The sequence below is a fragment of the Schistocerca gregaria genome, chromosome 2 (genome assembly GCF_023897955.1).
Source record: "Schistocerca gregaria isolate iqSchGreg1 chromosome 2, iqSchGreg1.2, whole genome shotgun sequence".
NCBI classification, from domain to species: Eukaryota; Metazoa; Arthropoda; class Insecta; order Orthoptera; family Acrididae; genus Schistocerca; species Schistocerca gregaria.
The window spans coordinates 302,906,264-302,922,381 of record NC_064921.1 but is presented as its reverse complement, the minus strand read 5'-3'; the positions used below and the strand labels follow the sequence as shown (position 1 = coordinate 302,922,381).

At 36.6% G+C, this 16,118-nt stretch overlaps 1 protein-coding gene across 2 annotated transcripts; it reads left to right on the top strand.

The window, feature by feature from the left end:
• The first annotated feature begins 4,664 nt into the window (after positions 1-4,664).
• On the top strand, positions 4,665-10,286 carry LOC126336929 (cytochrome c). Of its 2 annotated transcripts, none has more exons than XM_050001099.1 (4): positions 4,665-4,753; positions 5,115-5,172; positions 5,952-6,093; positions 9,661-10,286. In XM_050001099.1, exons 2-4 carry the CDS (start codon positions 5,134-5,136, stop codon positions 9,804-9,806), a joined length of 327 nt encoding a protein of 108 aa, XP_049857056.1. In that variant the 5' UTR covers positions 4,665-4,753; positions 5,115-5,133; the 3' UTR covers positions 9,807-10,286. The 2 variants fall into 2 exon arrangements, with proteins under 2 accessions (XP_049857056.1, XP_049857057.1); XM_050001100.1 differs by having other exon boundaries at positions 4,739-4,810.
• Positions 10,287-16,118: the final 5,832 nt, after the last annotated feature.

Sequence of the window (16,118 nt, the reverse complement as noted above, 5' to 3'; positions counted from 1 at the left end):
TAGCTACCATGATACATGAATTCTTGTGAACACAGGTACTTGTGTTACTCAATTTTCACAACTTCAACACTTCTCTGAACCATCTGAACATATTAAAATCACTTGAGGCAAGCTCTGGTAAATAAGATGGATGTTCGAGACATTCAAATTTTATATCCTGTTGAATGAGCAGCCCAGGAGCAATGTATCTGTTGTTTCAAATTGGGAGCTAATTTATATAGTGTTAGTTTGGTCATGTATTTCCTACATCAGTCTCCCACAGTTCGTCACATGGTTGTAATAATTACTTTAAAATGCAAGAATATAACCCCTCTCACATTTTATGAACAGACTTATATTTTTTCCACTTTAAATACATCAGAGTGTCATACCTATCAAATATCGTAATTCATCCAGGTAGAAAATCAATACTCCACTCGCAAGTCCAGTGCACTTCCATTACAGCATTTTTCTGATGTTCATACAATATTTCTTAGAATATCTGTGCATCTCCAGGAGAGAATGAGTGTTCATTAAATACTTATTTCTGCATCCAAGCAGATATTTCATCCTGCTACATTACTGTGACTGCCATCCCATGCTGAAGAGGTGCATCATCACCGAATATGGCTCATCATATGCAAAATAAAAATAAAACAAGCACACAGTATCTGCACATTTATATTAGACACATTATTTTCTGTTATTACTTCACTGCTATACAAACAACTTTCATTGTGACCATCATACATCACTAAGAATACATACCCTCCTTGGGAATGGTATGCAACACTACATGTTCTCCCACTTAGACAAATTACCTTACTGTAGACATATCTCCAGACAGTAAATAATAAGGAAGTTTTATCTCACTAAAACTTTAAACTCTATATGTTACATTTTCCTATGTATATTTACACATAAAACAATCAACATGATAATGATATTTTTGGTAAAATCAACCTTCCATCTTTGTTACTGGTTCTGTATCAGATAAAGATATCCATTTTCACACATTATAGTTTTTGTTTTGTATTATGAATTACTTGTTTTTATCTGAAACATTTGGAAATTAATGATAAAAATATTAGGATGACAGTAATGTACTTTACATGTGTATATAGTATGCTTGTCAATAGAAACATTTGTGATAGTCTCTAGTTTTGTTAATTATGATTTAAGAGGCTAAACATTGTCACTATGGAAACTTTACAGCTATAGAAGGAAGATTGTACTGGCACCTGACGTCTAAAATGAGCTCAAATAAGAAAAATATGTCATATTTACATGCTATAATTACCTTAAATAGTCTTTAAAGTTATTTACTTCATGTGAGTAATATAACAGATTTTCGTTATGCAATCATTTCATCATTTGTTTTATTTTGACTTGAAATTAATTCAGTGAAATTATGGTCTGAGTACCTACAAATTTTGAGTTACATCTATTTTCCTTTATTTTTTTCAATTTCTCCTTCTGATCTGTATTATCTCAACTATACAATTTTGTACACTTTCATATCATTGGCACTTTCCCATTTACTTAAATTTCATAATCTTTCACACCTTAAGCTAGCTTAATTTTCAGAAGACTGGAATGAGTCTCAGTAATTAAATATATAGTTATTATTGAAATTGCGTTATATTGGTTTCACCACATTCCCTAGATACACCATTTTCTCTTTTCAAATCAGTTATCTTATCATTGCTTTCAGAGATGATGTCCCCATGTACAACATCCTCAAAAGTATCCCACTATACATTAACACAGATTTAGTTCTTTCTTTCTTGGTACATGTAGGCTACTTCATATCATTTTATATGTATCTGAACATTCCACTCTGTTCATAACCGATATCTCCTTCACCTTACCATTCTTACAAAGATTAATCACTTGGTTGTGTGTTTTTATTTTACTTTATTGCGTCCTTCATACTCATTCCTATGTCATTGTAGCCAGAAAACCATGTCATGTTATCATTTCACCATAGTGCTAATCATTAAATCATGTTAACATATCATAAATGTCATTTTAGTGGCACTCTATTTGGCCATTTCTTCATCATAGCAATGTGAGATTATTAATGCGTGAAAAAAATTCAAAAGCAATGCACCATAAAACTGAAAAAGTGTTCTATTGTATTCTTGTCAATCAATAAGTCATCCAAGAATTTAAGAGGTATTATATGCGTTTTCATTTGTTATGGTGAATGCTCAATAACTTGTACATATGTTTTCTCTTCAGTGGATGCAGCCACCTGTTAACTATGGTACATTTACAACTAAATACGATCCTCTAAGCTGAAATATGAATGAGATACATACTTTGTGAATCAAACAAATTCGTTTGACGATTTCATGATTAAAAATGACACAGAATACATTATTGTAATACAAAGCCAATGTCTTAGCATGTGGAGACTACGCTGACTCCACGTGTTAGTTGATCTAGAATTCCAAATGTGCTATTTTAGGGAAGATTTTCAGATGCCATGGCCAACAGGACTTCTCCTGGGTTTTGAACACCACCATGCAGCGTTCAATTGCCACCAATCTAGTTAGAGTCATAGTGGAACAAGAGCAGAATCCCTCAGTAATTGTTATAGGTGAATATGGAAAATTTACACCAGCAATGGCCAAATGCCTAAGATTAGTAGGACAGACAGATAAACTCGTGTATGAACATGAACTATGTTTTTAAGCCCACTGTTGACGTTGAAGCTATAAGGCTCAAATATCTTTTGTTCTTTCTCAAAAACTATAAGACGCAAAATACTCATCAACCATCACACTAGGTACCGTGGCAGTTAAGTCTATGTTGGATGTTAATTCTCTTTATTACAGTAGAAAGACAAATGAGTGTGCTCCACTGGAATAATAATGACAGGCGATGCAAGTATGTACATAAAGCATTGAACTCCATTCCTTGACAACATTTCATCGTTGCTGTTTGATACAATCCTCACACTAGCATTCTCACACTCTCACAGGTGACCAACATCAGTATACCATCACTTTGTGGGTTCTCCCTACGTGTTGGTTTCATTTGTGTGGACACTAGCAACATCAGGAGCTCCAGAGCCATTTTGATTTGTGAATAATATTGTCTTGATGATTCTTAAGCGAGGAGGGAATTGGTTGTGACATTCTAGCACATTACTTACCAACGAAACCCCAGATAGTCATATATTAAGTAGTAAATAATCCAGTATTGTAGTGTGAGTGATCCCCATTGGATATGTCAGGCAGTTTTTCACAGTCTTTGGGGTGATGAAGTGAAACCATGTATGGTCTCTTCATTAGTCCCCATTTCTTTGATTTTCATTTTACTGGAGTATGCTGCCTCATTTTCTCACATATAAGGTCCTACATGTGTCCTGATAGATCTCGCAAGATGACAGGATTTCAGAAAATTAGACAGTGGTCATCCAGAATCTTTGCTATGACATGTAAATGACAAATGAGAATATCGATTTTGATAGATGAGAGTTAATTGCTACAACTCTTCACCCAAGTCTGTTAATCTACTGCATAATGAATTTGCAACATGCCAGACTCCTCCTTACAGCACCACGTGAAGCTTTGTATCGATTACTGACACATATGTCATTATTTCTAGCAGATTCTACCTCAGACAGTGTCAAATTGAATGTCATGTACTATGTTCCTTAGCCATATTTCATAGTACTCTCGTCCTAGTCTGGTATTGATGTATAGCCACCAATCACTCTATGGAAACTATTCTGTGAGTACATACAAAGTAATAAGAATAACAAAACAAAGCTGAAAAGGCAGAAACTATGCAGTGACAAGAATCCTCATTTGCTTATTACATCAACGACCTACTGTCAAGCCTGATTTCTAGTGGGCAGACGATATACAGTACCTTTTCATATCCTTCTTATAAATGTACAACATCCTTTTCTAGATACACAAAAATGTATATATCAGTGAATATTGGGCCTGTCTGTCACAGTATTCACCAATCTACCATTTATTATTTTGTGTGTGTATGATTGGTTGACCAATTATTTATAACAACTCTAACAACAAATCTAGAATTTGAATAGAAATGTTTTCTGAGCAGAGAGAATTTAATGTGTCATTCATAATGACATTTTAACGCTCTTTTGCATGGACTTTGTCCCAATGCCAATTAGGCCACCTTTGTTAATTATTTTAATTTTTATTCCTGTCATTCTGCTGTGTTGTAATAGGTATTTCAAGCATTTTTATGTTTCTTGATCTGATGCGTACTGATCTTGGACAGAAAATTGATTTTATAGTTTGAAGTTTAGAATACAGAATCGCAAATTCTAAATTCCGTTTTTTTCACTAGAGTACTTTCATGCCTGTCCTATTTAGTACAGGGCGCTACCGTACATGACAAGTGATTTTTAGCGGAAACATTGAACGAGTGATTCATAAATAAAATCGAAATATTACTTTGGCTCTAGTAAGAGAGTTCAAAGGTATGTACGTTTGATACGTAGTATTTCATAACGTATGTTTTTGGATATTACACGTATGTAAGCAACAAATAAGGCAAATAAAAAGGTAATGATCGATGCATTTAAATATGCTCATGTACCACGCATATTTTCAAAGACTTGGCACTATTTTTATTAATTTTTCTTTTTTTTTTAATTCTGTTTATGTGAAAATAATATCTTTGACCAACGATTGGTCGACTCTATTCTTGCCCAATACATCGATCCCAACGACGTCCTTCATTTACCTTCCAGCAAGTGAGCGGGAGTGTTGCGTGAGCCGTGGTAATTGTCGTATAAGTATAATTATTATAGGGCAGGATATATTTTTTGCTTTTAAAGGTGCTTGTTGATGAATAGTGTTACTTTTTACATTGTTATCGTAAAATGTTTTGTATATTTCCCGTGAATCTCACGTGGGATATGCACTCGTGGTCATGTTTCAAGCCGACGAGGAAGTTTAATTGATATGTATATAAATATCGTATTGTGATGGTGGAACAATATTAGATTTACATCATACGATAAGTGTACATTCTTTTTGAGTGTGCACATAATGTATTCTTTTTGGCTGTAAGTCAATTAGGTCACTAGTTTCGCCGTAAAGCAGACGACGTAACTAACAATTGACTTCTGTATTTCATAGCAACGATAATCTCAGAAGAATGGGCGTACCATCGGGAGACGTTGAGAAGGGGAAAAAGGTAAATATTTAGTTACAGTGATATCGTTATACTATAACAATAACGATTTCCGTTGGTATCAGAAATTAATTTTTATTTTGAAATGGAGTGTAGGCCGATTTGAAACTTCGTGGCAGTCTAAAACAGCGCCGGATCTGGCTCCAGCATATAGTTTTAATCTGCCAGGAAGTTTAGAGTTATTATAGCATATTTATATTCCTTTGTCCAAAACAGAGTGATGGTCTAGTAAAGATCGGGAGGACGATGGTTCAATCCCGTCTCCGGCTATCCTGATTTAGGTTTTCCGTGATTTCACTAAATCGCTTCAGGCAAATGCCGGGATGGTTCCTTTGGAAGGGAACGTCCGATTTCCTTCCCCCACCAGACCTTGCGCTCCGTCTCTAATGACCTCGTTGTCGACGGGACGTTAAACACTAATCTCCCCCTCCTCCTCCTCTAGTAAATATCACCAGTTAGTATTGTTATGACTGTCCAGATACTGCTATGACAGAAATTTTGGTCTCATGTCAATTACAAATTTCCTTCTTATTTAGTAAGGGGTTTTGCAGAGTCCGTAGCATTAAAGGTATTTCATATATGTAGAGTCAACTATTTAGAAGTCTAAAATTGAATCCCAGTGGCATATTTTGTTGGCTGTGAAGAGATGTTCTAAAATCTGAAGAATGTAGTGGTTTTCAGGCAGCGACAGTCTTCCATTGATCTCTGATATGTAATTTTTGTCATAATATATTTGGTAGATTAAATTGCTTTCCTATGTTATAATAATTATTGTTTTATAGATTTTTGTCCAGCGGTGTGCCCAGTGCCATACAGTAGAAGCTGGAGGAAAACATAAAACAGGCCCAAATCTTCATGGTCTCTTTGGCCGTAAAACGGGACAAGCTCCAGGATTCTCATACACTGATGCGAACAAGAGCAAAGGTAATTATATTGCATTGGTAGTCTTACAGCCATCCTCTTATCTGAATTTCAGGCCTCTTTATTTTTAGGTGGTACAGTAAATGTCAGATGTTAATCCCGACAGTTGCTAAAAAGACAGTTGTCATTGTCTGCAACATCACACATGCCTTACTAACATTTATATTATTTGCTTCTTACATGTCAGAGATATTGGGTGTCGTATCTGATTGGTTCCCTAAAGTGATTAGAGTGTGATTTCCCTTATTAGTTTGTTAAATGTTGGAATTATTCAATGTCAATTTGCTCAGGCTAGAAATGCCTACAGCTTAACCTTCTTCAGTTATAATGGAATTCGAGCAGGATTTAATGAGGGGATTTGAATGAACTTGTGCCAAGTTTCAGGTCCAACTGTAATGTGGTGTATATAGTAGACCTGCTTCTGCAAGAGATTGCTGTGTCAGTTCCAGCCATATTGGTAACTTTCAGTGATAGCGAAGTTTGATAAAGTTCTTTAAAGTTTAGTATTGGTCAGCAGAACCATCACGAAATCAGAGAATATGTTTTATTTCAGTGGTGGAACATTTTAAGTGATGTCATTAGTTGAACCAGAGGGGCATACTCCATCAACTGTATAATGTTGTGTGTAATCACTGATGATGCAGTAAGTGATAAGTCACAGTTGTGGCGTGATTGGTTAATAGTGTGCTTCCAAGTGGTCATTCAAGAACATTTCAGAAACCAAGCCAGCTGTCTTCAGTTGCTCCAAGTTTGGCTCTTACGTGTACTCATTGCCTGGATTACAGTGCTGATTACTTTCAAAACACACTGTGCAACTAGACTGATTGTCGTCCAGGCACCAAGCACAGTTAACAGTAAAGGTCGTAGCAATGAGGAAGACGGCTGGGTAAATGTCAAAATATTGTGCAAAAATGAAATGCTTATTCTGCAGACACCTGAAAGCACACTATTGATAAAGGATACTTTGTAATCCTCCATTGCTCTTTTAAATGACAAATGAGTACAATATCACTTGTCTATTTTTCAATGAAATTTTTTATATGCATCGTAGAACAAAGTGTAATCACCATCTCCACCCTGAGATTTTTAACATTTACAGATGCTTGCTTATCAAAGGAAGTTCATCAATAAAGTGATAGTTCAGTAAAGTCTTCCACTGCTGTTTGTGTGGTTACAAGTGTATCTCAGCCAATGTGATCCATTGGTTATGAATTATGCCTTCAGAGTCAATATTTAAAAATTCAAATGCATCCACCTGACACTTTTTTCAGATTCTGTTTCTGACATTCTTCACACCAGTGAATCATACAGTCCTTAGATTTGGAACTACGAATGAATTTGTTAAGCAGCTTGTTGTAAACCTCTTTTTCTTGACTATCAGCTTTAGTTCTACATTGTGATATGCACACACAAACTGTGTGTAGCCTAAAATTAATGTACTGTCTAATACAATCACACTATCCGAACAGTAGTACCAGGTGCTGAGCTTCGGAAAAAATTCCATAACCTCATGACTTAACTTTTCTCAAAGCTTAGTTTCTGCTCTCTTTTTGAATGTACATATTTTTATTCATAAACTACAACAAGTGCAAGAGGGTTATGCAACTTTTACCAAAGTGTTAGGGAGAAGCAAATGGAGTCACAGTAGCATTAAACAGATATGTTTATTGGTTTACTGTTCAATGTATGCTAACCTAATATGCAGATTTTGTTTGTTTCCTATATCTTCATCCAGTTCTGGAAATAACAGGATGTCCTTGTAGAGGCTAAGGTAATATAATTCAGTAAAAAAGTAATGCTTTAGCAGTTGTATTAGTAGGCTTATCAAACAGTAGGTACCCTTCATGGAAGGCCTCTTAAATATTGTCATTAGATTTGTGATTGAGGGTGCCGCTTAAATATAGTTTGCAGATTTTCAGCAATGTGGAAAGTTAGTCGCCTCTTATTCACTGGTGTTCCAGTTATAGCATTGATACAAGGGATGTTCACAAATGAAAAAAATGTTTCAAGTAATGTTGTTACATTTTAGTAATCTCTAGAAATATTTAGAAGAGACACTTATTTGAATGCTAATTTTCTTTTACTATCAGGTGCTTTCACTCTCTAGTAACATTTGCAAGTGTGCTAATTTTTAAAATGAATGTAAGCTGTTAATCTGTGTGTGTTTGGGGGGGGGGGGGGGGGGCGAAATTTGAATTGTTGACAAGTTAAGTATTACAGTGTCTAAGTAAGTGAAGCACCAAGGAGACAATGCCAGGCATCAGTGTAAGTTTGTACATATGCACATGTTCAGCAGGTATGTAAAGGATTATAGAGATGGCATTATTCTCCAACAGGTTCAACTGTCATCAGGGTGCGTTTGTGTTTAGTATTGTTACTGGACATGGTAGGGTATATACAAAGTAAGGGGTGTGAACAGCATCACATATTGAGATCCATGTGAAGGACATGGAGATGCTACATAATTGCGTGATGAGACAGCATTATCATTGTGGATGTTCTGATGTAACAGTGGGGTAATGTTGGGTTGCATGGGAATATGAAGGTAGGTGTACCTGTTTCCAAGACTCCAGTTGAACTGGTGTGACTGCCACAAGGTAGGACCACCTTATTGTGCACAAGCACATTGTAACCCCTTCACATCTGTGCCTGACATCCAAGAACAAATACTGGATTCCCTGCAACATTTTGTCACCCCTTCTGTTGGTCAGAGGTTAGCAGCAGCCGGACTAAGGCATTACCACTCCATACATCAACTACCATTAACATCACAACACAGACAGTTGTAGTTGGAATGTTGCTATGACCAGAAAGCAAAAACTATCGGTGAATGACTTCCCATTCTGTTTGGCCATGAATCACAGTCCTGCAATACTTTGGATGACCATCGTCAGCAAGTATAGTGGTGAACAATGTTTGGAGAGGCGCAGTGGTGTTACTTTTGACATCATAGTGTGAGGAGGCATCAGGTATGGCTTTAGATCATGCCTCGCAGTGGTTGAGGGAACTCTGATGATACAACGGTACGCAACAGACATCCTGCTACCTCATGTGTTCCCTCTCAAGCAATAGTTTCATGGTGACATTTTTCAGTAGGACAATTCTCACTCTCACATGCTAAGTGTTGCAATGAACTGTCTATGTGATGCTGAGGTACTCTTTTGTTGAGCAAGATCTCCACATCAGTCCCCAATAGGATATGTGGGATGAGCTTTAGCATCAGCTCCCTCCCAGTGCCATTGTCCAGGATATCAAGGACCATTTATGGTGATTGTGATCCTGCACTTGCTATAGGAGAGGATGCAATGGCTTTGACATCCTTCCCAACTGAATCAGTGCATGCATCTAGGCCATATGGCATGCAGTGCCATCCTGATAAGTGGGTTCGTTTTGCCAAGTTCTTTGTAATTTTGAACCTATTGTAATAACTCCATATAACCTTGCTGCCTCTGAAGCGTCATTTCATTTCCTCCTCCTCTTCTGAGTACTTCATTTTTTGTCAGGCATTGTATATTATTATGCACATACAACATAGACTTTGATTGTGTACATATATTATTTTTTGTTTAGGTATTACTTGGAATGAGGATACACTCTTCATCTACTTGGAGAACCCCAAGAAATACATTCCCGGAACAAAAATGGTGTTTGCTGGACTTAAGAAGCCACAAGAGCGTGCTGATTTAATTGCTTATCTAAAAGAGTCTACAAAGTAGACACTATATTTAATGTAGTTAATTTATCCTCCCATTTGTACATTGGGACTGTGTTCAGTGCTAGTTTAGCAATATAACAAGTCATGACATCATCAAATAGTGTACAATTGGCTGTTCACCACATTCATGAAATCATTGTACAGCTCGCATATTTTATTGTTTGTACAGTATTTAATTCGTGTTCCTGTATTTATTTTGTGGAAGCATTTGAACAGTGTGAAAAAGTTGGTGAACAAAGTGTCAGTGAAAACAAACTGTAGTGGACATTTGTTCAATATCAAGCATGTTATATCAGATGACATGTTGCAGTATGTATTTATGTGTGAACTGTTGACAGTTACTTAAGATTTTTGACCTTTGATGGTTTTACAAAATTGTTGATCATTGTTTGAGATCTTATTCCTGTTATGTAATGCAAAATGTCAGTTATGTAATGCACAGTGTCAAAACTTGATTTCAATACAAAATTTCCTTTTGTAATTATGTTGTTTCAGTGAAATAATGCATTTGCCACGATTTGTCCTATGGAGAAACATTTCCTCTTATTGGAGTGTTGAGAGGAATAACTTGTGAAAAAACTTCAAAGCTTTTGTCCACTGTATTATAAAGTGTAAAATTTAGGGTCCATTCCTATGGTTTATTCTACTGGACCCCTGTTACACTAATTTATCCAAATTTTGGGCACACAGCAATCTTCAAAGACCAAAAATAGCATTGTAACATACTGCTTAGCTTTCTGTTATAATCTGAAAAGTTACAGTAGAGTATTTAATACATGTACTGTGTAGTGTTCAAAAGATTCTAACAAGAAGCATGTGGGATTGTGTCGGAGAGATATGGCTGTAAATGGACTGCTTTGTAAAATTGAGTTCACGGTGAGGAAAAAATTAAGCGGAAAGCTAAAAAGAACCCAGACATTGCAAGTAGTAAAAAAAGGTATAATTCAGAACTTTAAAGGAACACGAGTGCATGAAGTTGTATCCCATACATGAACAAAGAGGATATTAATTTATTCTAAATTACAGTCCATCCAGTATTCTAAACATTAGCTGTTAAAAATTATATTTATACTTTACAATGATGCTACTATTAAAAGTACAGCAAAATGTTGCTGTTAGTACCACATTTCATTATTTTAATGGAAGCAAGCAAGTAAATTGCAGTGTTGTCCGTAGCCCTTGTAAATGTTAATACTCTCCCGGTGATTACTACCCATGCTGGAATGAAACTGTTCTTAGTGTCTCAGTTGTCTCCCAACATAGACACACTTTGTATGTTAGTGGTTGCAGCTCCATTTATCCCACATCCCGACCAGAACTTTGAGAAGAGTCGAGATGAAAGCATAATAATATGAAAGAACAGTCGTTACTCACCATATAACGGAGATGCTGAGTCGCAGATTGGCACAACAAAAATACTGTTGGGGAAAATGCGCACACACACAATCCGTCTGCCGAGGCCAGGCGCAGAGACTAAGGTCATGTGGTGAGTTGTGTTCACATATGTGAGGTTGGTGTTTGTTTTTTTTTTTTTTTATAGGCCTTGTTTGCTTAAAGCTCACATTCTGACCTATCTTTTTGTTGTACCTATCTGTGACTCAGCAGACTTGCTGCAAGTTACATTTGGTCAGTGTTGAAACTAGAAATTAACCAAAATAATAGTTAAAGGAAAACCTTATGTGCCCAAGTACATAGTTTCTGGAATGGATGGCTGTTCAAGAGATATTTTATTTACATCCCTACTCCATATTTATCTTTACATAATGTTTCATTTTTAAGTAACAATGCAACTGCACATGTAAACTAAATACTACCGTTTTTGTGTGAATATGGGTTGCACCTTTGGAAACTTTTGACACGAGATTATAGTAAAAAGTAAATCTCAATTGTGGACTACACTACTAAATTTACAAGAATGTTCAGTTGGACAGTACTTAGTTTCATCTCTCGCCCTCCATTTCTTCTGCTCTCGCATAACTAATGGTGGCATCTCCAACAGTATGGGTTTTAGTAGGAAGCAAGAAAAGAATTGCATTGAGAATCAAAAGGGCTCAAAGCACAGACACAAAATTTTGAGTGAAGTTGATGTTCCTGAAAATCAAATGTGTAGACAAACCACCAACCTCAAAGGCCTGATTACCTATGAAAAAATATTACCCACTTTGTATGGTGAAATATTAATTAATATTTAGGATTACATTTACTATTAAAGTTAATTCACAATTTTTCAATTTATAGAATAGTGACAGGAGTATGTTTCAACAATTGTAAAGTTTATAATTAGTGAAAAAGTAGAATATGGGAAACAGACACTGAATGCGTCTCACACACACAAAATTATGCCCTATTATAACATTTTGTGGTCCTCATCATTTTCATTAAGTGCATTCTGTTGCTTGAGCATGAGATAAAACCACCAATATACTTGTGGTTACGAATTGCATTTACTGAGTACATGATGCAGACTCTAAATTATTATGGAAACCCTACATAACAGTTGAGCAGTGCAGAGCAACAATATGTTTATGCCCATGTGGGGGTGACTATCAGATAAATTGGTGAGACAGTTTTCTGTGAATGTTCATATATATGATGTGGACCGATAGTATAGACAAAGCTGGTTCACCATAAGGTCCATAGATGTCTGAAGTATGCATACATAGTACAATTTTCAAATTGAAACTGTATGCTTCCGACCCTTACAGTCCTAACAAGCCAGTCCATCACCCTCTCCTCCTTCGTCATCACCAAGGGGACAGATTTTGCATATGGCAGGTCTGGTGATCCAACTAATTAAAGAGTGTGTACGGATGTTCAAAGCTGAGGGCAAGAGAAAAGTTATCAGCTCTGCAAAGGAACCTGGAGGGTGGAAAGTCGGACACAGATTTCATTATGATGAAATAAACATTCATCAGTGATGTGGAAGTGATAAGAAAATATTAAAACAGTTCAAAAGGTTGGTGTTTTTTGTTAGGGAATTAGTGCAGATATTGAGATGTGGAAAAAGACTTGCTTGATATTGTAGTTCAGAACAGGAAATGTGGATGTATCATTCTAACTGAAATTATTCAAATTGAAGGCTGCAAAATAGCACATAAAACAAAAATTTTACCAGTGGAACTTAATTTCATATGGATGGGAATGGCAATTTAACAAAAGAACCCATCTTTCCCTGCAGAACTAAAATTGCATAAAAACTGCTTCAAGTTTACAAAAACAGTTTGATATTCTTTCAGTTTTATGTGATCCAATTAAAATGCAAAATTTTTTTATTTACATTCACAAATAAAAAGTGCAAACCATATGCTGGTCTATTTTGATATGCCAAACAGCTCTTCAGTAAATACTGTTCGGGAATGTAGTTGTGCAAATATGTACATGTGGTACTGAAAAACAGCCGTGTACAGTGATCTTGAGCATTGCATGTGATAGGAGAAAATATGTTTTTTTTAATCAGAAATCACATGACCCTCAACGGAGAAAAGCTTCCCAGCGGGTGTTATCATAACACCTTGTGATGGTGGGTGGGTGATGGAGGAACTGGCCCTTGACTGGATTTCAGCAGTGTGGAATAAGCAGCCAGGAGTTCTTCTTCGCTCGGGATCAGTGCTTCTATTGAATCGATTTTGTGGGTTCACTGATGATTGGGTGAAACAAAAACTGAAAAAAAGAAAGTGTGATTTAGTGATTATGCTTGGTGGAATGACAAGTGTGTTGCAGGCTTTGAATGTGTGTATTATTCAAAGCTAGTGTAAGATAGTTCTGTAGAAATTACATCAGTAATAAAGCATTCTTTTTCTGCCAGGAAATCATTTTCAGTATATGTCTGTCAGAAGTGGCTTGGATTTTGGCTACTTTGCAGTCAATATTGGACCGAGCGAGGTGGCGCAGTGGTTAGCACACTGGACTCGCATTTGGGAGGATGACGGTTCAATCCCGTGCCTAGCCATCCTGATTCGGGTTTTGCGTGATTTCCCTAAATCACTTTGGGCGAATGCCGGGATGGTTCATTTGAAAGGGCACGGCCAATTTCTTTCCCCGTCCTTCCCTACTCCGATGAGACCGATGACCTTGCTGTTTGGTGTTTTCCCCCACAACAACAATCCAATCCAGTAAATATTAGAAGAATTTGTCATGAAAAGTGAAAATTATCTTTATGATAGTGATTCTGAGCAGCACACTGTAGCGTCTAGCGAGGGTGAGGAATTGTACACTGGTCATTGTGCTTGATTGGGTATGTACAAACAAGCTGACACAGTTTTACGCTTCAAAGTCGCTTTTGTTTTTGAAGTATTGTTACAAGGTAAGAGTTTTTCTGCTATATTCTCTTTAAGCCTGGTATTAATTTCAACCCACAAGTAATGTGTACAAGTCATTCTGAGATTGGCAGTTTGTGATCTGAGGGGAACTAATATTTTGATTATAGGCCACACCATGATTTTTCAAAATTTGGGAGAAAAAATTGTGGTCTGTGTTTGCACAAATACGGTATATCATCTGCAACCCGTGCTGCATGTTTTTGCTAACATCATGTTTTGTCTACTAAGCAAGTTTCAAAGCCAAAATACCTCACTGTCATAATACATAGTACACATCGTGTATGTGAAGGTGGAGCAGAGGTAGGTAAGTAAGGCGGTAAGAACATATATAATTTAATGTGCACCATACTTATGGAATTGCATATTTTACCTTTAAGTTATATCCCCAGAAAATGAGTTAACATATTGTAGTTATTAGTCGTTTACACACTACTGACTTACTGAGAACAAAAGCTACCAGTTGATATCTCCTTGCCTTGAAATATTCATGCTTGTTCAAATGCCATATCGCATTTTTTTGGCTTCTGAAATGAATATACTGGAAACAAATACAAAATTATATTTTACTTTCAGACACATCTATGAAGTACTCTTCATTGTCAGTAGTATGCACTACACATCTTAGATTTAGTACAGCTGTCTTTTTCTCACACCAAAGGAAGGATGCAGCTCAAATAAAATGATAAAAACCTATTATTAGTTGCCTGTTTACATTGCTGTATGATGAGGTATGCTTTGAGAAATGGATCAAGAAGTCCTCAAGCATCTTGAGGCATGTGCTCTCATATCCCATCCCAAATCTATGGTTATTTAGTACTGCTCAAAACTGATTAGCTTCTTTACTTTATAGTAATACAGATAAAATATGAGTGTCAAAGGTGAAAGTAATGAATGAGATCGCAAATTAAATCTGGAAAAAAGAGTGTGGCTCCCCTCCCAGTTCTCTGTTACTGTGTGAACAGCTGACAGCTTAGTTTTTATTTATTTATTTTTGAATGGTTGTTATCACTTTCACATTGAAATTCCCACACCACTAGAAGGGGCAAAACAAAATAATCCAAGCCGTGCGGGATTAGCCGAGCGGTCTAAGGCGCTGCAGTCATGGACTGTGCTGCTGGTGTGGGTGTGTGAGTTTGTCCTTAGGATAGTTTAGGTTAAGTAGTGTGTAAGCTTAGGGACTGACGACCTTAGCAGTTAAGTCCCATATTTGAACAAAATGATCCAACACATTGATGGAGTATAAAGTGGTAATTTGTTTGCAGCAGCATGGAAACTTGCAGGTGACCGAAGAAGTCATAGTACTGTGAATTGTGCTACATACCTTGTGGAGTAGCAGCTAGCATTGCTGTCTGGCATGCCGCAAGTCGCCAGTTCAAACCCGACTGCCAGTAGTTATTTGTTGTTCGGTATTTATAACTTCTTGGAAGTCCTTGAAAGTTCTCTCGTTTGTATATTCTGGAATATTTGAAGTCTGTATAAATAGTAACACTCTCCTTGAAGAATTTCATTCCTGGTTTTACGTTGGTGTGTATAATAAATATGCTTTCTGTGATGTTGTGTGTTGTATGTCATTGATGACCCTGCTTGAGGATTTGGACTTCATTCCAGTTACAGCAAGATATCATTTGGTGGAAACACCAAATGTTTCGAAATATCTGCATCAACATTGCTTCAATCAGGCAACATAAAAACCATCTCATACATAGACAGGAACAGGAATACAAGCAGTGCATCACTTTCCAGTTCTGTATATTCAGGAGACCAGTGGATTACAAACTAGCAGTAAGTCAGCAGCACATCAAGTATCAGTCAGTGTAAGAAGTGAGATTACATGATGTATTGGACAAATGTGTACTTTTACTTGCACAGCATAGCCCAGCATTGGCTCAAGGACAACAAAGCAGAGAAAATTGTAGGCTGGAGAAAAGTTTGTCCTCATGATTCCTATGGGAGCGATATGTGTTGTTGTTAATGTTGTGGTCTTCAGTCCTGAG